This window comes from Uloborus diversus, chromosome 8 (assembly GCF_026930045.1).
Source record: "Uloborus diversus isolate 005 chromosome 8, Udiv.v.3.1, whole genome shotgun sequence".
NCBI classification, from domain to species: Eukaryota; Metazoa; Arthropoda; class Arachnida; order Araneae; family Uloboridae; genus Uloborus; species Uloborus diversus.
The window spans coordinates 126,531,260-126,557,385 of NC_072738.1; the positions used below are offsets into that span (position 1 = coordinate 126,531,260).

Genomic DNA, 26,126 nt, shown 5'->3' on the forward strand with positions numbered 1-26,126 from the left:
TATACTCGTTTTTATCATCAAAAAAATAAGTAAATAAAATAAACACCTCTCACACATTTAAGACTTTCTAAACGATGCACTTTGTATTCCTGAGTAAATTGTCTGTTTATCTTTTATCTTAAAATTTAAAAACCATTAAACATTCTGTGTTAATTTTTTTAATTCTTAATTTTGCAGAATCAATTCCAAAATAAAAATTATATTTACTGTTTGAAAATGTTAGGCAGTAAAATCTATTTTTAAACATTTTAATATCTTATACATTTTAAGTCTGCAGTACTGAATGATACTTACCACACCCTTTCTAATCAAGTGCAATTGCATGAAATAAAATTATTGAAACTCCTTCATCAAATTAATCTTTGATTTGCATTTTTTAATTTGGTGAATATCAGTCAAGTTCTAGTAATCTCGAACATACTAAGACGAACACAATTTAAAATTATTACATTTTACAAGTATTCAAAAGGGCAATTTCTTTTTATGCTTATGTAACAAATTATTATTGAATTACACTTTTCAACGTTTAGTTATTAAAAAGAATAGAAAATTCAGATTATTATACTCTGGTTGAATGACGTTTATTTAATAGGCGACTGAATGGCAATGGGAAAAGAGAAAAATGGCTTCCCTAGCATTATTTCATTTCTTATAATCTTATTTACATGTCCAATTTATAAAAATTCTTTATTAGTAATATGTAAAGGCTTTTCTTTTTTTCCTTACTTAAAAAAAAATTCTCGTCCAAATTCAAACATTTTAACGTTTATTATATTGTAAATTTGACAGTATTAGTTAAAATGCTATTTTTATTAGAAAAAAATTCAGTTAGCCACCACTTTATACTATTCAAATTTTAATGACATGTTTTTTTCCCTCGATTATCTGACAATAAGTTTTATTTTAACAAAAATTACATAGCACATTCATTACAAGTTATTGCTTTTATTCTTATGTGCTTATATTCAATCATAATGTTATTACCAGAGACTTGAAGAAAAGAACTTATTTCTTACATACCATTTTATTAAAACTATTTTTGGCATCTTCAGTTTCAGAATCAGTTGGAGAAAAAGTAATAGTAAGGTCTTTCATGTTGGCACTGGTTGATTTAATCAATTGTTCTGAAAATATAATAATCATCAAAAACCACAGCCTTCATAATCTATATTTTTAATCAATCTATTGATAATTACAGTCGAACCTCCATATATTGAAGTAGCAAATTGTCGGAAAAAAATTCGATATATAGAAATTTCAATGTATAGAAACGATCTTATTTTATCCTAAAAATCTCCTAAAACATTAAAATTAAAGCTAATTTTCGTGTATGAAACCTAATTTCTAATTTATACGAGCATCGGATTAAATGAAAGTTAATAATTAAAAAAATAACAGAAATTACATTTTTGCGCCTTCATACATCTTCATTCTTCGGCAATTCAACTTGATGCGCAACATTAGAAGATTTTCGGTTTGACAAATAGAGAGAAAAGTAAAAAACTAATCTACTTACCTTGAATGATTTTTACTGCAGCTAAAATGACTAGGAACGATAATCCACGGGTGCAGAATATGTCCGATCCGGCGATCTAGGATCGGGAGAAATTTGAACTATCTGGGGAAAATTTGCAGATTCGATTTTTTTTTTTAATTTTCCGATTTTTTCCGCAAGTGTCTTTTGAATCATTTTCTTTTGCATCACCACTCTTTATATTTTCACTAACTATTTGATAATAAATATTATACAGATTTACATTTAATAATAAATATTAGATAGGAGACTTTAATTAAAACACATGTATTCACTTAATTTACTTTTTAGATACCTAGTTCTACATGTTACCAGTTAATTTTTTTAGTTTTAAAGATGCATTTTTTTTTTCAAAATCATCTATACCTATAGTAATAGGAATGGATTGTTTTCTGAAACATAAAACGTATTGTAAAAATTTTTGGGAAATTTTCATGTACATTGGGGGAAATGTTGGCAGTAAAAACATTTTCTGCACCCCTGCGATAATCAACAGACAAAAGGGATGACTTTAAACTGATTTTACAATGTTACGGGTTACAACTAAGATATTTGAAATAAACTTGAGGGAATTTAAGAATTCTAGAACAAAACAACGACCTATCTAAACACCACTCAACCCCAGATTCCTTATGAATTTTGTAGCAACCTTTAGTGAACATAACTTTCTCCCCTAACCTTTATTTTTCATGAGACAAACAGTCTAAAGAGGAAAAAAAATCTACGAATGTCTCAAAAAAAAAAAAAAAAAATCGATATATAGAGATTTTTTCGATATATAGAAACGATTTTTCTATGTAATAAACATAGAAATTTGCTGGGATTTCAAGACATAGAAAATTTTTGATATGTAGAAGTTCAATATATGGAGGTTCGACTGTAATTGATAAAAGCATTGCAAATGATGGCATTAAATATGCACAAGTTTTCATTAATTAATGTTAATTTTATCATTTTTAAATGAAGCAAAAAGTAATTTTTTTTTAAAGTTTAATTTTTAATCAATGATTTTTCAACCCTCGTTATCAGCATAGTATAATAACATTATTACTATTCATTAAATACAAAATATGTACATTGATACCTTGCTGAATACAAAAAAATACTTTAAAATACTGGTAACTTGCTGAATACAAAATATGTAGTTAAAATTATTATATTACCTGTGTCTGAAAGTGATGCACTTTCTTTGTTTAAAGATCCCATCTGTTTCCTGAAGTGAAATAATTTTTGTTCAATTTCTTTAAGCTGCAAAAAGAAAAATATTCAATATTTTTAACTTGTATAAAATGCATATGTATATTTCTTAACAGTTCTAAAAATGGTCAACTACTCTCTAAAACCCAGAAGTCTTAAACTGGCACAGGGTTTTAGATGTAAACAATGAACCTTACATTTGAGTTAAAAGTTGTCACGCAATACAATTATGGATGTTAAATGCTAATATAAACTGAATTAATTTTCATTTTTGAGGATTTGTTTTTTTAGACTTATTTTTTAACAAAAACCAATGATGTGAAATAATAATTTTTAATGTAAATCAGAATCTATTAATCATATTTTGTACTTTGTCTTATAGAATCATGTGATAGCTTTCACTCTTGTTGAAGCTTACTATTTGCTGTTTTTTATCAATATGTATTTTAAAACATTATTTAAAATTTTAGGCTTGATTTTATGTAAATGTTAGATTTTATGTAAACGTATGTCCGTAGCTGAGCAACTGAGGACATGAGAACATGGGTCATTAACAAAAAAAAAAAAACTCGCACTAATAATAGACAAGGGTTTGAAAAGGTCATGATATTTTCAGAATACCAATAATCTCGGATATATATTGGATATTTTGATATACATCCGATACTTTCAATCATCACAAACTAAAGTCTTCAAAATAGTAAATGTATCCTCAAATAACTATTTTTATTTTCTTACATTATTATTAAAATATGCAGACCTAAAATTAAGGTTTCTCTCCTTATTTATATCTAATTTTTCATTTTACATTTTTATCAATTTTAAAGGTATTAATTTAGCATTAGCTGTTTTACTCTATTTCCTTATGTTAGCTACATTTACACAGTTATATGGTTCAGAAATAAAAAGTATGCATTAGTCGATGCACAGTTATAAGAGGTTTTTTTTTTTTTTTTTTTCTGACCAAAGTTTAATATTTTATTAGGCACTTCAATATGAATTAAAATTGTTACACTACAAATAATTTTATGAATCTAATTTAAATAAGGAATTTCATATCACTTTGTTATATTGATGATATATTAATACATCATAAAAGTATAGTACATAACTTTTTTTAAAAATAGTAAATGAACAATATTACTATGATTAATATAATTTTTATACTGAAAAATACCCCATTGAAAAATTAAATATCCAAAATATCATGATATTTTCAAAATAAATATCAGATACCTATCATGATATATATCAACTGATACATATCGGTGAACCCTGTAATAGACTACTTGAAAAACGAAAACAGAAACTAAATGCACGTTAAAATATGTAAAAACTTCCTTTATAAAATAATAGTCACAGAATTATTTCAATATCTTTTATTTACAATGTTTTATCTAATAAAAAAGAGCAATCTTGAGACAACATTTTAATGTGTGCAAATGAACAAAATCCAGAAACCGACAATCTTAAGTCGTGTAGATTTGAGGGGGTTGACTGCACTTATGTTCTGGGTTATTTTGATAATTACCTTGGAAAGTGCTTTCTGATGGGAAATTTTCCTCTGACGGCGAATGTTTTTCTTTACAGAGCTGTCATTTAGAAGTTTTACTGCCGCACTGACAATTTTAGTTTGGATTTCATACTCCAACTCAAGGCGAGCCAATTCCTCTTCCTTGAAAATAAAACAAAGTTGTAGTTAGAAATGAAGTTTTGAAACATTATGGTGAAAAAAAGTACTGAGGCAGAAATTTAAAATGGAAAGTATTCACCAAACTGTATTTGACACAAAGGTATTCACAATTTATATTTAAGTGACAAGTTAAAAATTCCTTTGTGTATGATAATTTTATGTTATTTATTCATTTACTTTCATTAAAGCGATTTTTCTCTTTTTCAGTGCTTGAGAAAATGAAGAATTCAGTAAAATTTACTACATGTGTTAACTAAAAAAAAAATAGATGTAGACTGCATGGTAAATCTTTACAAGCACAAATAATACTAAACAGATGAATGAAAACCATTAATATAAAAAATAAATAAATAAACAAACAAACACATATTTTCAAAAGTTCTTTATATGTATGCAAAAGGGCAAAAACAGAAAAAAACTCACATACACACACATAAAAAAAAGCTTAAGGTAGAGGAGTTCCTCAAATTAAGTCAAAAGTGTAAGCTAAAAAAATAAAACTACCAAACATTAACCTTCTGACTGCTCCATTTTCTTACCAAGTTGCTTAAAAATATGCATATTTTGTCTATGTATAAAAAGCCAACATAAAAATATATGCACAAAAAAAATTTACGCAAATTGCATAAAATAATACACTAAGTATGATATATCTTATAACAAGGTTCAAGGAAAAATTCTACTTCATTCTTCACATCAAATTCAAGTTGCATTATGATTTTTTCTCCATCTTTTGAGCAACAAACAACACTTTCAGTGAAACCTATTCTTTTTAAAATTAGGATGTACTTGGCCTTCAAAATGGATGAGCTGTCAGTGTAAATACAGTCAAATTCCGAGTTACGAGAGGGATGGGTTCCAAGACCCCTCGCGTAAGTCGAAATTTCGCGTTGTAGAAAAGGTATGCGTATGAACTTTTTATCAACATACCTAATTATTTTAGACATTTTAAAACACCCCTCAAACTGTTTTACACCATTTCTTAACTATATATTACCGTTTCTCACATAAACAGCTGAATTTTTACTGTATTTTTTTTTTTAAAGCTGCAATATTCATCATAAAATACTGTTACGATACACAAAATCAACGATCAATGGGAGAGAGAGACATAAAATAAAACAGTACGGTACATACAGAATGTATTAATAATAGAGCATACTATTTGATCACATTTCATATTTAGAACTTTTTTTAAAAAATGAAAAATGTGGAGTGGTTATTTATACACACTAACAATGCGTTGTTTGGAGTAGTACGATGTGCGAACTTGCGCAGTCAGTGATGCTAAAATTATGAAAGTACATTCACGAAACCAATATTTTGTAGTCAATAACGAAGCCGACAATGAGCACCACGATTCCTTTCCAAATATTTTCGTGTTGCTCGCGTTAGCTCTATAACTCCTTATTCAGGAAAACTCGCGTTATAGCCATTTCACGTAAGTCAAATCGTGTTGTAGCGGAAGTTGACTGTACATCAGAAAATGCATTATTTACGTTTAAACAGGGGAATAGCAGAATAAGGTTTTAAAATTACATCATGTACGTGGAAACTGGAATGAGCAAATTGGGTCACTTCTACGTTGCCCGTGGAAATCCCGGGATACACCGCGAGAGAGTTAAAAAGCAAGGAATGAATCTGACAGGAAGGTACTATTGCCATGTTATGTAATAAGTACTGAAAAAATTCAAACTCTTACATCTTTACTTTTCTTTTTCCACAACAATTTATCTTTTATTGGAAATGTAGGTCCAATTTTCTTCTTAATGACAGGAATTTGTTCCCCTGGGGTTAAGGGCATCTCAGGTGGAAGTGCTCCAGTTAGTTCCTAAAAAAGGGAAACAGAACAGGGTCTTGAATATTGAAAGAAAAAGTAAATAGTATTAACAAAAACTAAAACCAACAAAAACTATGCAGATGTAATGTTTTTAACTAACATTGCATTATTCAGTTTTTAGCTTCATCTAAAAAATTATCTTCAGTTGCGGTAAGCATGCAATGCATATCTATATATGTCCTATGCTTACGTGCTCCCAGCATTGAATAACTAACCAAAATTTTGGATTTAGAAAAATGGGAAGAAAATACGAAGAGAAGGTAAAAAGAAGTACCGTCGAACCTCCATATATCAAACTTCCACATAACGAAATTTTCCATATATCAAAGTCCCAGCAAATTTCTATGTTTATTACGTAGAAAATTGTTTCTACATATTGAAAAAATCTCTATATATCGAATTTTTTCGAGACATTAGTAGATTTTTTTCCATTTTAGACTGGTTGTCTCATGAAAAATAAAGGTTAGGGGAGAAAATTATGTTTACTAAAGGTTGCTACGAAACTCATTTGAGGGGTTTGTAGAAAGGTCGTTGTTTCATTCTGGAGTACTTAAATTCCCTCAAATTTATTTCAAATATCTTAGTTGCAACCAGAAACATTGTCAAATCAGTTTCAAGCTATCCCTTTTGTCTGTTGATTATCAGTCCTAGTCATTTTAGCTGCAGTTAAAATCATTCAAGTTAAGTAGTTTGATTTTTTACTTTTCTATCGATTACATTCTCAAAACGAAAATCCCCTAATGTTGCGGATCAAGTTGAATTGCCGAAGAATGAAGATGTATGAAGGCGCAAAAATGTAATTTCTGTTATTTTTTTAATTATTAACTTTCATTTAATCCGATGCTCGTAGAAATTAGGTTTCATACACGAAAATTAGCTTTAATTTTAATGTTTTAGGAGATTTTTAGGATAAAATAAGATCATTTCTGTAGATCGAAATTTTTATATATCGAATTTTTCCCCCCGCAATTTGCTACTTCGATATATGGAGGTTCGACTGTAGTTGAAAAATCAATCAAACTGTAAGCAAAAAGCTGCTAGTCCAAATATGGCACAGAAATTTATCCCTATTTTCTACCCCTCTTCAAGTTTTTTATTCTTCAATTTTGTTCATTTATTAATTTTTTTTTTATTTTAAGGTTTCAAAGAACAAAAGTTGGCACTAAGGTTGAGGACCGCAGTAATAAGTTGCTTTTGGGAGTCAAGGCTTCAGAGTTTAGCACTTTCCCAGCATCCAAACTAAGACTGCTTTGGCACTAAATAATAAAAGCCTTTCGTTCTGAAATTTTACATAATACTAGTCAACCTAGGGGTCAGTCTGTTCCAACAGTTCAGTCCAGTGGTTGGAAGTAGCGCGCTACAAGTAGCGACGCTACTGTAGTAGCTACATTTTTTAGTAGTTTGTAGTGTAGCGCACTACTTTTCAAAAAAAGTAGTGTAGCGAGTAGTTCGATACAAAAAAAAGTAGTTTGTAGCGATTTCTAAAAACTACTTTTAAATAAAGTTTAAAAAAAAAAAGAAGAAGAAGAAAGGAATGGAGGTTTCAAACGAATCTGGCTTGTGCAAATTTTACGCGAGTAAAATTTGTACCAATCAGATTCGGAAGACTCTGAAAATTACGAGCTGACCTCAGATTGACGACATACGTTCCATCTGTTTGACGCCATTAGTTTGTTTAGCATCGAAAATTTCACATTTCCCCAATATTCACCTTATGGCTTAGAAAGAAAAGAGTAAGAGCTAACTGCCAATGTAGTACAGCGTTTCATGGGCGCCGATATGGAAGGCACGTTTTGGTTCAAGCCCGCCCCCCCCTGCTTTAGAATTTACCTCTTTCTTTTAGTACGTTTTTCTTCGCAAAAATGTAAAAACATTTCTTCTCCAGCCATTAATGAATAAGTTATTAAAAATGTCAATTTTTTGATAATGCTAATCTGTAATGAAATCGGTTTCCATGTGAAAATATCCTACTAAACCATGAGAAAAATATCTGACCCCCCCTACCCCTAAAACTTTGTATATGGGCGCCCACGCCGCGTTTGTGTTTTCTGGTAGCTGAGAATGTTTCGTGGATGAACATTTTAGATTTCAATGAGACTATTGTGCCAATATCCACCTAGTATGGAAGCTATTGTAAATGTTATGGAAGACGATGATATTGAACTGCCTTTTTTTTTTTTTTTTTTGGCCGGCTAACAAATGTTACAGTATTATAGAAATATATGGTCACAGGAATTTTTCGTTTCTTGTAAATTTGCTCCTTTTTCAAAAAGCTTACGGTATCAATGTCACCTGCATATTACTGTCGAATTTCAACGCGAGGGATGCGTTCCAAGGCTCCTAGCGGAGGTTGAAATTTCGCGTTGTGGAAAAGGGTATCTATACGACTTTTTTATGAGTATACGAATTATTTCGAGACATTTGAAAACGTCCCTCAAACTGTTTTAACCCATTTCTTAACTTCCTATAACCGAATTTAAACATAGAGAAGTGAAATTTCACTGTATTTTTAAAAAAGCTGTGTTATTGAATAAAAATACTGTTAGGATGCACAAAATCAGTGGGAGAGAATGGCATAAAATGAAACGTACGATACCGTAATTATATTCGACACATTTTTTAGCTGTTCAAGCATATTGAAAATCTTTAGTTGTCAAAGATTAGTATTTTTCCTTCCATTTTCAAACTTAAGATAAACAGTTGCTTATGTGAACTTATGTTTCATCAAACTCATATTTAGAATGAAAAAAATGTGGAGTGGCGATTTGTAAATTAACAAAGCGATGTTCCGACTAGTAAGGTTGGAGAACTTCCACTTTCAGTGATGCTAAAGGGAAAGTCCATTCACGAAACTAATATTTAGTAGCCAGTAGAGTAGGTGATACTTAAGCCCCGCGATTCCCACATGAAAACTTTCGTGCTACAGGGTGAGGAATTCGCGTGAGCTCTAAAATTCATTACTCGAGTAAAGCTCGCTATATAGACATTTCGTGTAAATCGAATCATGCTGTTGCACGAGTCCACTGTAGTTATTTTCCCATTTGTTTAATTTTTCTTTTTCACTGATTGAATGTTCATATATTAACATAAAAAAAATCAATTATTAAATATTTAGGTTTTTGAGGTTATTCGGTGAAATTGAAAAAATGTTCTTATTTCATTTGATGAGTGGCGTAACAAGGAGATGTTGTTTTAGTCCGGACCTTTAGTTTGAAGCTCAAAATCAATTAATTAGTTCCTCCAAAAAAAAAAGTTCCTATAAAATTAACTGACATAATGAAAATTAAAGTTTTTCTCTTTTGTTTAAAATATGATTTTCATGATCTAAATCATTTATATATATATGTATGACTATATAAAATTTAAAACAAAATATGGACTGCATCCAGGGGCGTGCACAGAAATTTTGAGGCCTGTCACAAATAACTTTTCCAGGTTCCCTCCATATTGTTTACCCCTATATTTACCCCTAGATTTATTTAAACACCTAGTTTTAAAAATATTGGGCCCCTTTCAGACTCGGGCCCGGGCCATACACAACAGGTGTCCCTTCTCTTCTCCTCCCCCCGTGCACGCCCCTGACTGCATCTATTTACACTTTCAAGTAGAAGAGATGCACTTCTTGTCTTGAATGAAATATTCACTGACGGGAAAGGATTAAAATTTTTAAGACTTCAATTTTCCTTCACTTTTAAATCCTTTCTTGCAGCGAACATTCGTAAAAATTGTTTAAAATATTTGAATGACAAATTGGCTCAGCAAACGACGGAAAGAATAAATAACTCTTGGTAATATTCCATGTTCAAATACTTCAGTTTATTATTCTAAATCATTTTTTGAATCTTCGTTCAATCTTCAAACGGTGTATGCTTTATATTTATTAATTTTTGTAAAGTAGCTAAAAAGTAGCGAAGTAGCTACTACTTTTCAAAAGTAGTTTGTAGTTGCTACATTTTGGAAAAAGTAGTTGTAGTTGTAGTTAACTACATTTGTAATAAAGTAGTTGTAGTTGTAGTTCGCTACAAATAAAATGTAGTTTTTCCATCCACTGGTTCAGTCACTTTGAGGCTCTCTATTTAAAAAAGTTTCAAAAAATCAGCATCAAATCCAAACACTTGAATGGGGAGAGGAGGGAGAAAGACAAAGATAGCTTTATCTCCAAAGTTAGAAAAAAAAAGCTTTATCTCCAAAGTTAGAAAAAAAAAAAAAAACTCTCAAACTGTGTTATATTTTTCTATACATACACATTGTCTGTCTTTCCAAAAAAAAAATCAGAAAATTGTTGTGAAGTAGTAAATTTTTCATTTTACTCTGATCCCCCTTAACTCAATCAGAAGGCTTGGTTACTTCTACAATTCAAGGAAATATCATTACAAGCTGTTGACAGAAATGTAGTTAAAACTAGTTTAACACTAGAAAGATGGAGGGGCCTGTGTGGCCCCTCGCGTACTTTGTTACTTAATAACTCGATTAATATCTAACCGAGCTTTACAGAACTTTATGACTTTTCATTATATGACACTATTTGGTTGCATGTTTAAACATTTAATGATTCGCCTCATATTACTGCAAATATTGATCCATATACCTAGAAAAAGGGGAGGGGCCACAGTGGCCCCTAAACTATTTTGCTCCAAAAAGGATTTTTTTCCCTTTCTCCTAATTGTTGTAGCTTAAAAAAAATGCTATTCACTCTAGTTCAACCTGTAATTAGAGGATGCAGCTGGTTGAATATCTAAAAGATGTTTACAGTACCGATTGTTTACCAGCGAGACGGTAACCATTGCTCTTAGAAAGATAAACTAATTCTACCTTTTGGCGAGTAAAGACAAAAAAATACTAAAAAGACTTACATACTAAGTTTTTATTTAGCCATAAAAGAAGATGCATTGGACATGTGGACCCCTTCACGAAAAATTTTTAAATAGAATTCACGGCAAAAATGGTTAGGGACCACACTGGCCCCTTCAATCTTTCTAGGTATACAGGAAATTTCAGTCTTTCTAGAGTTAATAACTCACCAGAAAAATGCTAGTAAACCTTTCATTAAGAAACGAGTACAAATTCTGATTCAAAACTTGATCCCGATTCCCGACTGAACATTGATCCTCCTTGAATTCATAGTATCCTATAGATCCTCCTTGAATTTGCTAAGTAATTCATAGATTACTTAGCAAACTGTTATCCACATAATATTAAAGGACAAATTTGGCAAATGGATTAATATGATTTGTTATTAGTGAAAAAAGAAACAATAACTTATATTTATGTATCAATTACAGCTACTTACTCCTTCTCTAAGGCATAGCCTTTTCAGTTCTTCACACTTTTTATGAAGAGCAGCTTCTAAGGCTTCTTTGCGTGCTTTGAGTGCTACAAACATTTCCACAGTGTCTAATGTTTCATCACAAGAATCACCTTTAAATATAAAAAACATTTCAAAATCTCAAAACCTTATCTTCGTGAGAAAAAACAGTAATAAATATACCTCTGTGTTAAAAAGTAAAAGATAAAATAAACATTCTAAATGAGCAAATTTGAAAAAAAAAATTGCAGACGTCTTTCAGAGAACCCATTTTTTAATCAAGATGTGAGCTTAGGGATGAAAAGTCAGATGTCTCTTTTAGTTATATCTAGGAAAAATTGTTATATGTCAATGGAAACTTATAATGTTTGGGTCAATTGATTACCTGCCTTCTTGCTGACTAAACAATTATGTAAATGTGTAATACACATTTAAATGTGTATTACACATGATACAGTATCTTCCCCCAATTTCTTTAATCATTAATAATGTCTAATTATATATTTGTTCAATAAATAACTTGAGTAAAACTGAAAACCACTGATCGGTAACTACTTTTGTTCTAGATAAGTTTCTCTGTGAACTTATCATTGAAAGACTTATCAACTTTCACAATTCCCCACCCATTGCATTTTCCTCCTTGATTTGATTTTAAAATCAAAGTAGAAAGCTTTAACAGAAAACTACTCTTTTCCAAATTTTTACAATTCCATCATAAACAGAATTTTATGTTCTGATAGCTTTGCAATGCAATATTAATTAATATTTACCATTTTAAGAAAATAGAGATATGTAAATATTTAATACTATGACACATCGCCATTCAGTATTTTTTTTCTTTTGATTAAAAGGATGCGTAGAGCAAATAGGTGATGGTCAGTGATTATTTTTTGAGAGTGATAATTTTTAATTTTTTGATCATATACCACTGCAATTCCTCTTCAAAATTAACTTAATTTTCAGACTTCTTTGAACAACTAATAACTACATCCAATGAAAAGCACATCAAACTTTTAACGCTTTAAAATCTTTGAAAACGATGCTGTGGCTAAACTAGCATTACATTGTCTTGTCACTTGCTGTTCAATAGTTTTAGATGTGCAGAGGAAATAAAAATGAATTTAAATTAAGCACTTTTAGCACAAACAAGCAAGAATTCAAGTTGTGATATATGGTCAAATCAAAAAATAATTTAACCTACTTAATTTTCTTGGCACATTCAGACAAAATTACTACATAATATGAATATTATATACATAAAGTTAAGTATCTGAAATCTTCAATAAAATTACATATCAATTTGTATTTTATCTCCATATTTTTGTTAATACAATATTTCAATTTGACTTTTGTCTCAGCCATTTTTATCGCAATGCAAATCCACATTAAGATGGAAAATCTTGCCCTCGTGAATACAGGATTTTGAAATAGATAAAACTAATCCCAGTCTTACGTCTAACATTTTATGGAACTGTTTCTACTGCGAATATCTTCCTAGAAAACTCATTGAATTTAATTTTATTGAGTTATATTTGATAACATTTAAAAACTCATTTATATTCTTTTAATTAAACGTCATAAGATATAGATGCTTACTGTCAATTTTTAAAGCTGGAAGGCTAAGAGAACTGACACTTCTACCAAGAGAAGACGTTTCTGTGGAATAGGAACCATGGGAAAGCTCATCAGCAATATCACTAAAGTTTCGTGATAGAGACAAAGCACTCTGAAACATTAAATATTTATAGTTATGAATACTATACATCTATAAGTTAGAACCAAAAGTTAAGTAATCTATCAACACAGAAAGTAAGATGGTTTTAGAAGTACCTTCTGTATTTAATGAACGTAGAGGACTGACCTTGACATTGCTTCTCACCCTGAGACCCGTGACAATGAACAAACTACAGTATAATCCCGATTTAACGATTGTCAAGGGACTGGAAAAAGTTATCATTAAATCAAGGATATCATTGAATCGAGGAGCATGGACTTGCAATGAAGACAAATCCAGACCAGTGAAATGTATCATTAAATTGCGGAAATTGTTTAATTGGGTATTGTTAAATTGATAAATGATTTTTTTTTCTATATGCTTTAAAATTTGACACATTTAGATTATTCTTGCTTATAAAGTAATAACAAAAAATGAAGTAAATTAATGTAAGGAATTATTGCACTATTTTTCAATAATCTGTTAATTTAGCAAATCACTAATCTACCAATAAGCAGAATAATTTAAACAAAATTTATGGAAGGAAATCGACCACATATTAAGCAAAATATCATTTTATGATTGAATCAGAGTAATGTGAAGTTACACTTCCCCTTTCTTTGGTTCTATTCTTCTGCATACGTTCTCAACACACCATGCATCCAGGTCTGTGTGTGTATTACTAGAACTGTGAATGTTTTTGATTACTGTGTTTGGCAACAATGGATTCGTAAGAGTAAAGAAATAAGCCAGGAGAAGTGTGCGAGGAAAATTTTTAGACGGTAGAGGTTCGCCACTAGAAAAAAATGCAATCAGGGATCGGCTGAAGCCTCCCTTCTAAAAATATTTCTCCTGGATTGTTTCTCAATCCCTTTGCTCCAGTGCTTGCCAAACACAATTAGAAAAAATATCCACAGTTCCTATTACACACACAGACAGTGGGAGTTGAAAACCGGCAAAAGGCACAGAAAAGAGGGGAAACTAACTTCAACTTGAAATATACATATTAGAATTACAAATTAGTTACAATTGGTATTAGGTATATATATATACAGGGTGTCCAAAAAGCCCTCGACACATTTTAAAAATTCATAGAAAAGCAACAAATTGTTGTATGAATATGTGGTTCGCACAATAATACTTCACGGGTTCAAGAATTTTTTATGACATCGTAAAAAAAGGAAAAAAGTAATTATAAGTATTTGCTGTATCAACAATAAGAAAAACAAACGTGTAGTGTTTTTAAACCGTGGGATAAACTTCAGTACAGTTTAGATATAGTTCGAGCAACATACAGTACATACATAAAACTCTGGTAATACAAATACAAAAGTGACGACCAGCAGCAGGCTCTGGGCCCAGTTAGACTGGTCCTAGTCAATTTACGATCCCCAGTGAAGATCAATGGCCCTCTTAAAACTATACTCCCTTGCTCATTACCACCTCTCCGGTAAGCTGTTCCAATGTTCCACTACCCTGCTATAATAATAATTTTTCCTAATATCCATGTTAGCCTGAGATTTAAATAGCTTAAAACAATGACCCCTTGTCTTGTTTTCAGTGCTAAACTTAGCCCCGTAACATCTTTCACTTTAATAAACTTAAACAACTGAATCATGTCCCCTCAGTCTCTTCTTTGCTCAAGACTGTACATTTTTAGCCTCCTAAGCCTGGAATCATAGTCTAAATAAGAAAGACTATGAGAAAGTCTGATGAAAGTTATTTCTATTTAGTAAAATCATTAAATACCTCACATGACGTTTGTATTTCTTACTAGAGAGGAGGAGGGGAATAATATTGGTGAACCTGAAATGGCTTTCAATCACAATCATGCAGAATATATGACAATTATTTACTACTAACAGTAAGAATTTATACTTACTTTATTGTGCTTCCTGTCTAGATAAAATTGGTGTTGTGCTATAGCCATAGACCAAATGCATTTTGTTAGCGATGGACTACTAGAAAACCATACATAGACACTAATGCTCCCAGCTCCAAATGTCTTTCTTGAAGCAGTTATCCTGTAAAATAAATAAATAAAAAAATCTTTTATCACTGAACTTATTTCATACTATTCTGAGTTTTAGTCCATTTGAATGCAAGATAATTGAAGTAGCTGTATCCACGTCTACTTCAATTAAATTATACATGGATCAGTAAATAATACATAACTAATTACTATTGAAACGAATAGTTTCAGATAATACGAGAAAATAAAACAATCACCTCTTTATGTCGTAGACTTCTATAGAAAACTTTCTGTCTCGAAAATAAAGGTTTTCCAACTGCTTCCAGAGAAACAACTGAAAGAAAATGTTGATTCTAAAACATTTAACAGCTAAGTTATATTGTCAATATATATTTTCTCTGAATACTCATTCATATAGATATTAATTTTTGGTCTTAAGACAAATAAATTACTGACTAGTTTTAAAAAAAGGAAATCAACTAAAATTCTAGCCCTTTTATAATCTGTATTTATATTCTTTAAAATTATAATATTTACCTTTCTGGGAACTTTTTTGTCTGTATGATCATACTGACATATACCTTTGCAACTTATTCCTAACCACCAAGGTATACCAGCTTTATCCTACCAATAGAAATAAAAAGTTATAGCAATGTTTCATTTCAGAAATAATTTATATTTTTATTCATTAACATCCACAAAATGATCAATTTATTGAAATAAAGAGTTTAAATTTCAAATATATTTCTTAATTAATGTAGTATATTAATACATATATTTACATATATACATATATTTTTATAAAGTTAGTTAATATTACAATAGAAAATCTAATTTTATAATACTTTAAGCATAAATACTGCTGCAACAGAATGTCTATATGTATACAGTGTTTTACTAAAGATAAATAAGTAAAGCGTTTAATACATAATCAGCAAACCAATGTTGTTATAGCACAAATTGCAAAAATTATTGTAAGCATGGTTTGTGCTTTGTTGTCCCTTTTAACTTACAAATATGTCATTCGTAATATCCTTTGTTATTTGTACTGCATTAAGGTTAGCTAACTTATCAACAAAAATTATTTTTAAAAATTCATAAGAGACAAAAAAAAAAAAAAATCTGATAAGCAAATCTTTCCTAGAACAATGTTTTGAATTCAATTAATTTTCATAATAGTCATCTAACAACTGCTTAACCAGTTTCATGTCCTTCCATTAGAAAGTGGAAGTGATACAATTTGAAGTTTATCACCAAAAAAAGGGGAGGGGGGAGTTCGTACAAAATTGCATGGAAAATAAAAAACACTAGATAACATAATTAAATACATCACAAACTGTTTCTCTTCTTTCTGCCCGTTGACTCTATTAGAAGTAATGTCTGGAGAATTACATACATTGGCCCTTATACTGATCACTTCAAAAAATATCAGTTATTCCATTATATTATTGATGTGTGCGATACATCAAGTACTTCTCTTAGTTAGCCGTAGGTCATTCCTGTGTATTATCAAAGTATTATAGAGATATGTTCAAAAATAAAATTGAATAACATCAGCTTCCAATCGAAAACTGCAGCTTCATGTGTCATGCAAGAAATCAAAAGTCTAAATATGTTTTTCAGAAAGATATTATAAACGCAATAAGTACCTTTACTTCATAATAATGAACACCATATGTTGGCAAGGATTCTGCAATTCTCATATAACTGCAAAGAAAATTTATGCTATAGTCAAATAGATGATAATTTCTTAGAAAAGTATCAAAGTATATTGAAAGACTACATACTTGACAATAGCAGAGCCCCTTGACTGCCCTCGGAATAGTTTATAGTGTTCAATAACTCTGTCTTCACTAAATACAAAAATGAAAATTAGATTTAAAAAAGTAAACAATGATATGTATTATAAACTTGTATGCATATTTTAATTCAAATACATAACCAAATGTTCCAGATTTAAAAAGTTATATATATATATATTGTAACGGATTCGGTGCGGCTTCCAACTTTCTTGAAAGGATGACACAGTTCTTGATTAAAAAATACAGGAAATTTATTTACACTATGTACAGGAAAGAGCGTCAACAACTGCTAAATTATTCATCAGCAATTAAGCAATTATCACACAACACCGTAAACTCAACGTTTACACACGTATTTACTTCCACATACGAAAACAACACAGCGAAATGCCTCGCAATAAACAGAGCAAATACGCTCTCAGTTCGAAATCTCAATCGAAACTCCCTTCTTTATCCAACGTAACGGTTTATATACACACCGAAAAGAAATCTCTCAAATATTCCACAAGATTCCAAATGCTTCCAGAAAATGCGTAGACCGTTATCAAATTTTATCAATGAACAAAAAAAAAGAAATAGGGGGGATCGTATACTTTAGCTGAATGTTAAGGGGTTGTATATTCATTACGGGAAACTATTTACAGGTCACGTTACTACAATAATTACTATTCACAGAATTTGTAACAATATATATATATATATATATATATATATATATATATATATATATAAAATATAAGATGCATCGGCTAATAATTACAACTGAATAGAAATAAATATTTATTAAATGTTTACAAACTTTTTGAAGGAACATAATCTATTTTGTCTTTATTTATGAGATTCATTAACATCATAAAACTATGTTTGAGGCCTAGAAATAGCAAAAACGTCAATACTTACCACACTTTTAACGATGGATGTTCAACCAATGCACTTGTAGGCAATACAGGTAACTTTTTTAGAAACTGTTTTGCTAAGTCATCACTATATGAAAAAATAAATGAGTAATTTCATTTTATTATTTTTTTGTTAATTTTAACACTCAAAAGAAATAAAAGTTTAAAATTTTACAAATTTGTTACAATTCAGTAAAATAACACTGGTAAACAAAGATTTTGTCACATGAAACATTTATAGTGTTGCTAGGGCAATTTTTGATGCTGATTCCAAATATTCAATCAGAATTTTTCCATCATCCACGGTTTTCGTGTAATCATAGGTTTTAAGTGATTTTTTCCCCCGTGTTTTCCTTTTTCACGTAATGAAAAAAACTAATAATTAACAATTCAAGTCTTGTGATAAAGACTAGAAATGTGAAGATAGATAATCAGGTTTGTGAGTGCTGAAGTGGTAACATGGTGGTCCGTCTTAATGGCACCCATTTTCGTGATATACGCTACCTGAATTGAATACTTTTCTGTATTTTTATATTTGAATGCAAACAAAAAGAATTCATAGATTTTTACTCTAAAGAAAATGTTTTAGTATACCGTAATAGTACAGTAGAAGACCGCAACTTGGGACCAGAGCTTTTGAGTTATACAGGTTTTGGCGTTATATAGATCATTTCACAAATTTTGAAACTAATATTCAGACTACATCTATATATTAGCACTTCAGAATGAGTTTTATCTGCAATGAGTATTAAAGCACCAATATTACAATTAGTTGTTCACAAATAAATATGTTTCACAATCAAAATAAAGTGAATTATCCTGCACTTCTGCTAGCTTCATGGTTTGCATAACAGCTGCATTTTCAAGAGCCATCTGGTATTTTCTATTTACTGTAAGTACTAATTTTCCCTTAAAAGCTTTGAATTAAGATGGAAAGATGCGAAACTATTTCAAAATTTGATTTTCCTTACAATTTTAGTGCTTGCAAAGCAAAACAGAGGAATTTTTTTAACTTAAAAACCTATTGTTTACTTCTGAAAAGTTGTGCATTTTATAGAGAATTGCGTTATATAGGTCGGCGTTATAACGGTCTTCTACTGTAGTAACTCTATAATGGACATGTTCATATTTTAATATCTAACAGATGAGACTTGGTACTAACTCTTTCAAAACTAGTTTAAAAGCAATACTGCTGCATGAATGAAAAACTTAGCCTTCGGTATCATCAGCATGTTCAGTCAAAATGAAGGAAACATATGGATATTTGTAAGTTTTTTTAGATAAAATTTTTGAACAACTCATATTATGGGACAATTATTTCTAGCCGAAAATTGAATTAAATAAATTTTATGAACTGCTTGGTTTTAACACAATGCTGTTTTCTAGCCTGCAAATGAGAAAGCAATGGCAAGAATTAAAAGAAAAAAAAAAGGACTGGACCTGTTATTCTATAGGCTTTTTATACCAAATTAGGCCTTTAAAAACTTTGTAGGTACTTTGCAACACTGGTGCTAAATTTGAATACTTAAAACCAGAATTTCTATGTATTTTATTGGTGTAAAGCTAAATAAACATATCTTTGGAGGGCCCCCCATTGTCCACGTGAATAAATTCTTGCTGACTAATGCTAGACACTTAATAAGGCTGTTCCTAGTGCCTAATACAGAACGAAATGAACAATTACTAAGTTTTTTAACATTATTTTAGTATTAATAATGCATGAGAATATGTGCATTTATTTCAAACTTCGGTCCTATGTTACAAAAAATCTGTGGGTGATGGAAAAAAGTATTTACATATTTGAGTTCAACGCATCATTTTACACTAAAATCAGATATTTTTCTCCACATGATTAAAAAAAAAAGTTTGTTTTTTTTTCTTTGTAGACTAGTGTAATAGAAACAGCTACTAACAGCCATTACGCACCCTTTTCAGATCATACAATAAAATTTTACGAAACTTATCCCTTCAAATGGATCTTTTTCCTACTAGTAGTATGTTAAATAGTTTTTGAATTTTGAATAGTTAGTTTTGAAAAAGAAATTCAAATATGTAATTAAATAATGTCAGCACGATTTTTTACCGTTGTGGGAAGAGGGAGAGAGTTTATTTCTCACACTTGAAAATTTATGTATTTGGTGGAAAATTTGGCAGAGTTATGAAACGGAAATGGGGTTGTGGCGAGTTTTCGAAAATCTTTGTGCCACAGTCCTTCTAAAAAGTTCCATTGAAATACAAAAACTCCACTAAATAAATTAATCTGATCGCAAAAAAGGATTAGTCTCCATTAAAGTTAAAAATAATCTACCTAGAAAAAAAAATAAATAGCATTAAATGTTGCATTGAATTACAGAACAATTCACCAAATCTATTACTTATTGCCAATCTTGCCAAACGAACACGTCACTGTAACCCCGCAAAGAATATGCTTCCCAATAGTGTTACAAGTTTCTGCATAATTATTTAGAGGTGGTAAATGAACTTATTTACAGACATTTAAAAAAATGAATTGTATTATGAGGTCGTTTCCAAAATTTTAAAAGTATTTTTTCTGAAAGAGCATCTTAAAAGCATAGGATCTGACCATTTTTTAAATAATTTGTTTAAGTTTAATATTATAAAAAAATATACTTAAATCAGAGCACTTTCATTGTTTACAGCTTCTGCCAATGACATCACAAATGATGAAATGCCATTCAGTATTGCCATTCACATGAAAGTATTTTCTGAATCCATGTTATTTTTTTTTTTTTTTTTGCTCATTCTATCCTTTTCAGTGACTAAAAGTAGTACTTTTGACTGCAAGAAACCACCCCATTAGCAGAGCCTCAGAAAGGGTTCAAAAAGTATCAGAAGTCAGAGAATTACCTTACCTAGTAAAATCTCCATGAGTTGCTTGAAGAATAAGGGCAGCAAGTTGAAAAGCTTTATCACTTGTGACTTCAATATCACCCTGGGAAGAAAAAAAAAAGTGTCTTTATGATATTAAAAATGTCAAACCTTGAATGCTGAAAAATATTTACATTTTTTCTTTCAGAAATCGCAAATTGTGTTTTCATTCCCCTTCATTATTTGCGTTGAAACTAAGAAATTGTATTTTATAGACACATATAAACTAGAGAAAAAAATGATAAGAAATAAAAAATTCAATAATATGAAGTTCAAGGCAAAAACAATGACTTAAATATGTGCAAAATGTAGCAAAGCAAAAAGGTGACAAGGGGGAAGAAAGAGAAAGTAAAATTTGAAAGAGACTGGTTTCATCAGAGTTGGTAAATCTCCAGGAAAAGGAAAGATGCGAAAACACCAAATCCAAAAATGAGAAAATAATACTTCCATCAATTCATTTTTCAAAACGTTTATTTCACTTTTTGTCAAAAGTAACTTTTTTATTTATCTTTTTGTTATGTGGTTTATTTCACAATTAGAAAATTACTGGTTCAAGAACTTACTTTATTTATTTCCTTTACTTCTAAGTTAAAAGCTTTAAGATTTAAAATGATGAATTAATAATAAATATTTTTAACGTTCAACACTTAGTTTTCAAAAAATATTTAACTATTAACACAAGTTAAAATTTTTATTTGTAAAAAATCCTTTTTTTTTTCAATTTTTCCCGGGAAAAAACGAAAAAAACTTTTTTTTCCCGCTGCCTAAAAATTTCTGGAAATTTTACATCTTTAATAGCAATAAATATTTTCACGGAGTTTCGCAAGGAAAATTCTGTAAAAGTTGTTTCTTTGCCAGGAAAGTGTCAATGCAGAGAAAACAAGTTTCACCGGCAAAAACTGCGATAATGATGCGTAAAAGCACTATTTATTTTCGAGAATTATGAGCGGCAGTCGCAGTCACGAAAATTTAGGTGTCCCTTACTTTGACCGACACGAATTTTCCTCCCCCCTGTTTTTCAGTTTCTACCTACCTGTTGATAGATTTAGGGGGGTGGGGGAGGAAATTTTGAATGTCGGCGAAAAGTAGGTTAAACCAAAACTTAAGACTTGCGAAACATTATGCTTTTGCAACTTTCGGTTCTGTTAACACAAAATTCGCGAAGTTTTCAGCTAGTGAAATCATCAATGGGATCGTTCCTGAAATTTTAAGCGCATTTTTTTCTGAAAGAGCATGCTTAAAAAAATAAGGTCTGACCATTTTTAAAATAATTTGACAAAGTTTAATATTTTGAAAAATTATTTTAATCGTTGCACAGATTCAATTTCATTTTTTACACTTCTGCACATGACATCTCAAGTGGTGAAATGCCATTCACTGATGCCATTTGCGCAAGCGCAATATTCGCAACTTTATTCACATGTCCTGGAAACGAAATGGTTGATAGTAAAAGTAGAGTGCAATATTTAATTCGCTTCTGAATTGTCATAACATGAACGCGGTAGACAGCAAGCATAGGCATTCAGCACGTCAGTGGAAAACGCGCCAAAGTACATCAGTTGTGACGTCATAAAGACCACGCCTTGTTTGAAAAATCGAACATTTAAAAAAATAATGTAAAAATATTAAACGTTGGGAAAATAAAAGTATTTTCTAGGTCCATGTTATTTCTTTTTTTGCTCATTCTATCAACTTCAGTGACTAAAAGTAGTACTTTTCACTGATAGAAACAACCCCATTCTTGATTTTCGCGAAAATCACAGAAAAAACGCAATTAACTATAATAATTAAAATTTGACTTACATTGTAGACTAGAGATTGCGTTTGCAAGTAAAAAGCTTCAACAGTAGAACTATCTCTAAGATGCGTAATGCTTTCTACAAAGTATCTGAAAAAAAAAAAAGAATCAATTAAGTCATCATCTTTTTTTAATTGAATAAATTTAAACTTACATAAAATGAGTAGTACTCACTTAATCTTAAAATAAAGTATAAGTGTTGATTGCGAAGACCGTTTAGGAAACTCGTGTTCCAGGACCCTTCTATCCAACTGAAGCCAACTGTAATGACCTCTAGAAAAAGAAGATAAAAATTCTGATAAGTACTATCAAAATAACGGAAAGTAAACTGTTGAGTGCATTGATTAGTAAAATGGCCAAAAAATTAGGGGGGGGGGGGTAAAATTTAATTTTACTCCAAAGAAAATTCTTTTGAACCTTTTAGTTGAGCTGTAGCATTAAACATTTCGAACGCCGGAGGGGTGGTGTAGTGGTAAGAAACACAAACCAATCCACTTAAAAAACGAGCTGATGTGTGCATCACATGACTTCCTTTTACTCCAATTTAATGTAATTTCTCCATTATTGGCAATTTTAATGTGATTCAATTGTTTACACTATAAATATCACCAACAGTAGCCAAATTGAAACCAAATTTAAAATTAAAAAAAAAATCGCCAAATTTGTCTCCAAGTTGGTGACAAAACTTGGCGACCAAAAGACTGGCGATATATCGCCAAGTGTCCGCCAAGTTATAACACCACTTGAGTTTACATCGAAATTAAAAATGATTTCCACCAAAAAAGGGGCAAAAGATCCCCTTAGGAACATCCGAATGCAACCAAAAGAGAACGTGCACAACTAGGTCCGACTAGGAGTCTACGTTCCAAATTTATACTTTCTAAGACATACCGTTTTTGAGTTATGTGAGATACATACACACATACATACGTACGTCACGAGAAAATTCGTTGTAATTAACTCGGGGGTTATCAAAATGGATATTTCGGGTGCCTGTAGGTTCCTAGGCATATATCCACGTGTGATCGGATCAAAAAAAAAAAAAAACTCAACAATCATTCGGGGGTGAGAAAAATGGAAATTAAGGCCGATTTTTGAGTGAAATTTTTTTCGCGAATACAATACTTCCTTTTTTGTAAAAGGAAGTAAAAATCTAGCTTTAGCCCCTGTATTTTGTAATTTTTGCTCGTCATAAGTTTGAATCATGAGCTATTATTACTTATTATTACTGAACTAGAAAGTCGCCCGTCAAGGTATGACGGGTGAAAATTGCTTCTACTCTTCTACATTTACCCAAAGCAATTGCCTGTTTGAGGATATTTTGATAGTTGAAATTTTAATCATAACTCCAGTGGATTAACCCTAAACTCCAGTAGATTGCGTTCACTGCTGACCACTTTTTTGTTTCTTCATTCCCTTAAAATGACAGTCTTAACAGTAAAACAATTAAGTTACAGGATCCAGTTAACCCTCGTCACAATAAAGCATTTCCCTGCATGTCAAAAATTACCAAAAAATATTATCAAATTATCATGTCGTGGAGCGAGTTTCATTGTTGATGACGTCAGGAGCGTTACTCGATCATTCGCTTTTATATATATGAGAATTTTGTAGAAATATTAAAACTCCTATATTGTCCCTTCAAACGGACAGCGTAGGCCCTTTTTTAACGTTCTTATTTTTGAAAATTTTAATGAAATAAATAATTTTAGAACGCATTGTAGAAAAGTATTTACAATAAAATAATCATCTTATATAATTAGAAACTGAGTGTATCTATGTATGTACCTATGTATCTATGTTCGAGTTACTTCTCCCGAACGCCAATAAATTGACCATCGAACCAGGTATCGATAGATTCGTAATTTTCCCGTTTTTATGTTTGGTTAATTAACATAATCTCCAATAATAATTAGTGGATATATAAATTAAAAACTATTAATTATGATACTTGGATTTTGACATATAATCCCTATTTTTCGAAGGCTCTCCTCCATTCAAATTATTATTCAGTGCTTCATCTCAACTTTCCGTAACAGTGCTTTTATGAAAAATTTGTAGCGTGAAGAAAATCATTGAGACGGAAGATCTGTTTTTTTTCTCGAATATGAACAAATAAAATTCTAGCTTTTGTTTTAATGGCTTTTCCTAAAATCGGGGGATTTAAAATGTTTACTTTTTGGTTATTTTCCCGCAGTCTACCGCAAATATTTTACTGTTCTTTTTTTTGTTCAAGCCTGTTTGTTGAACACGCGTCACTCGACATAACTTTTATTTTCGAGGTAGACCGTGCGACACAGCTAGTTATACAGGGTGTTCCGTTTTAACATGCAAGACCTTTATTTTCGCAACCGTTAGAACTAGATGTATACTTCCAATTGCAAAAATGTTCAAAATCAGATGCAGATTTAAGATAATGAAAGTTTGAAGCAAAAATAAAAATCAGTCAAAAAATACGAAATTTAACTTTTTGTACGGGCCCTAGGTCCCCTAATTAATATTTAAAGAAATAATCTCCAATGAAAACTATTACTGATGCAAAAAACTTGACATTTGTGCGATCAAAGCTCAAGGAGATATTCCATTTCAAAGTTTTAAGGGACCATATAGAAGATGAGATTGGAACTTATCGCCCTTTCAGAAGAATGACATGCCGTCTAAGTAAGAAAAACAAGGTCTTTATATTTTTTATTGCTATTCAAAAATAAATGCAAATGTTATGCCGTGATACGTTAAAAAAATACTATAAAACCTTGAACAGTTTGAAAAACCACACTCCATGCACACATATCATTTTAGCACATGTTAACTGCTATATTTTCCCAAAAAGGTGTTATTGACGGTGAGTGAAAATTGGTCTAAGTCACAAAACGCTGTGTTTCATGCAGGGCTGTGGAGTCGGAGTCGAAGAGTCGGAGTCGGACTGATTTTGGGGTAAAGGAGTCGGAGTCGGAGTCGTTAGAACACATGCCGACTCCGACTCCGACCTTCTTTTTTTCTTTTCTTTTTATTAACTCTCCTTGCATTTTTTAAAAATTGACTACCAATTGGTTCGGTTACGTGTGTAAGAAGATACTAATGAGAAAATAACTGCCATTATGGCAATCAGCTAGCTTGGGTGCTTACCGAACTTTCTGTAGCTGTCCCCTAGTTTGCTTGCTTTTTAACTTAACTAATAGCAACTGTCAGCGAACGGTTTTGTTGCCCAACATTTTCAAGTAATCACTTTCATATAAAAATAGAAATATATATTGTTTTGTTCGATCTCAGTTATAAAGTAGTAAAGGAAACGTAACAAATTAGTAAGTCAAAGCCCGTAGCTAAGGTTGAAACTTTTAAGAGTGATCGGCAAATTCAAAGAAGTTCTGGAGCGAAAGCACGAATCCAAAAGATCTGATGAAATAATTTAATGTTTTTTTCTTTTATAAGACTATTTCTATAAATTTGTTTCTCACTAAAAAGTATAGAACAAAATAGGTGTAAATG

General features: G+C 30.8%; 1 protein-coding gene across 2 annotated transcripts in view; it reads right to left on the minus strand.

Moving 5' to 3' along the window:
* The window catches only part of LOC129227412 (FERM domain-containing protein 4A-like), a 496,557-nt gene that overhangs the window by 4,743 nt on the left and 465,688 nt on the right, over window positions 1-26,126 (minus strand). For both annotated transcript variants that reach the window (XM_054861965.1, XM_054861964.1), the window contains exons 4-18: window positions 22,815-22,913; window positions 22,646-22,730; window positions 20,827-20,906; window positions 17,958-18,041; window positions 17,043-17,108; window positions 16,905-16,962; window positions 15,793-15,879; window positions 15,513-15,589; window positions 15,166-15,307; window positions 13,166-13,295; window positions 11,555-11,682; window positions 6,127-6,255; window positions 4,263-4,406; window positions 2,698-2,782; window positions 1,021-1,124 (exon numbers count right to left, since the gene is read on the minus strand). In XM_054861965.1, the coding sequence (XP_054717940.1) occupies window positions 1,021-1,124; window positions 2,698-2,782; window positions 4,263-4,406; window positions 6,127-6,255; window positions 11,555-11,682; window positions 13,166-13,295; window positions 15,166-15,307; window positions 15,513-15,589; window positions 15,793-15,879; window positions 16,905-16,962; window positions 17,043-17,108; window positions 17,958-18,041; window positions 20,827-20,906; window positions 22,646-22,730; window positions 22,815-22,913 (1,498 nt within the window). The remainder of the gene's footprint in view (window positions 1-1,020; window positions 1,125-2,697; window positions 2,783-4,262; window positions 4,407-6,126; window positions 6,256-11,554; window positions 11,683-13,165; window positions 13,296-15,165; window positions 15,308-15,512; window positions 15,590-15,792; window positions 15,880-16,904; window positions 16,963-17,042; window positions 17,109-17,957; window positions 18,042-20,826; window positions 20,907-22,645; window positions 22,731-22,814; window positions 22,914-26,126) is intronic.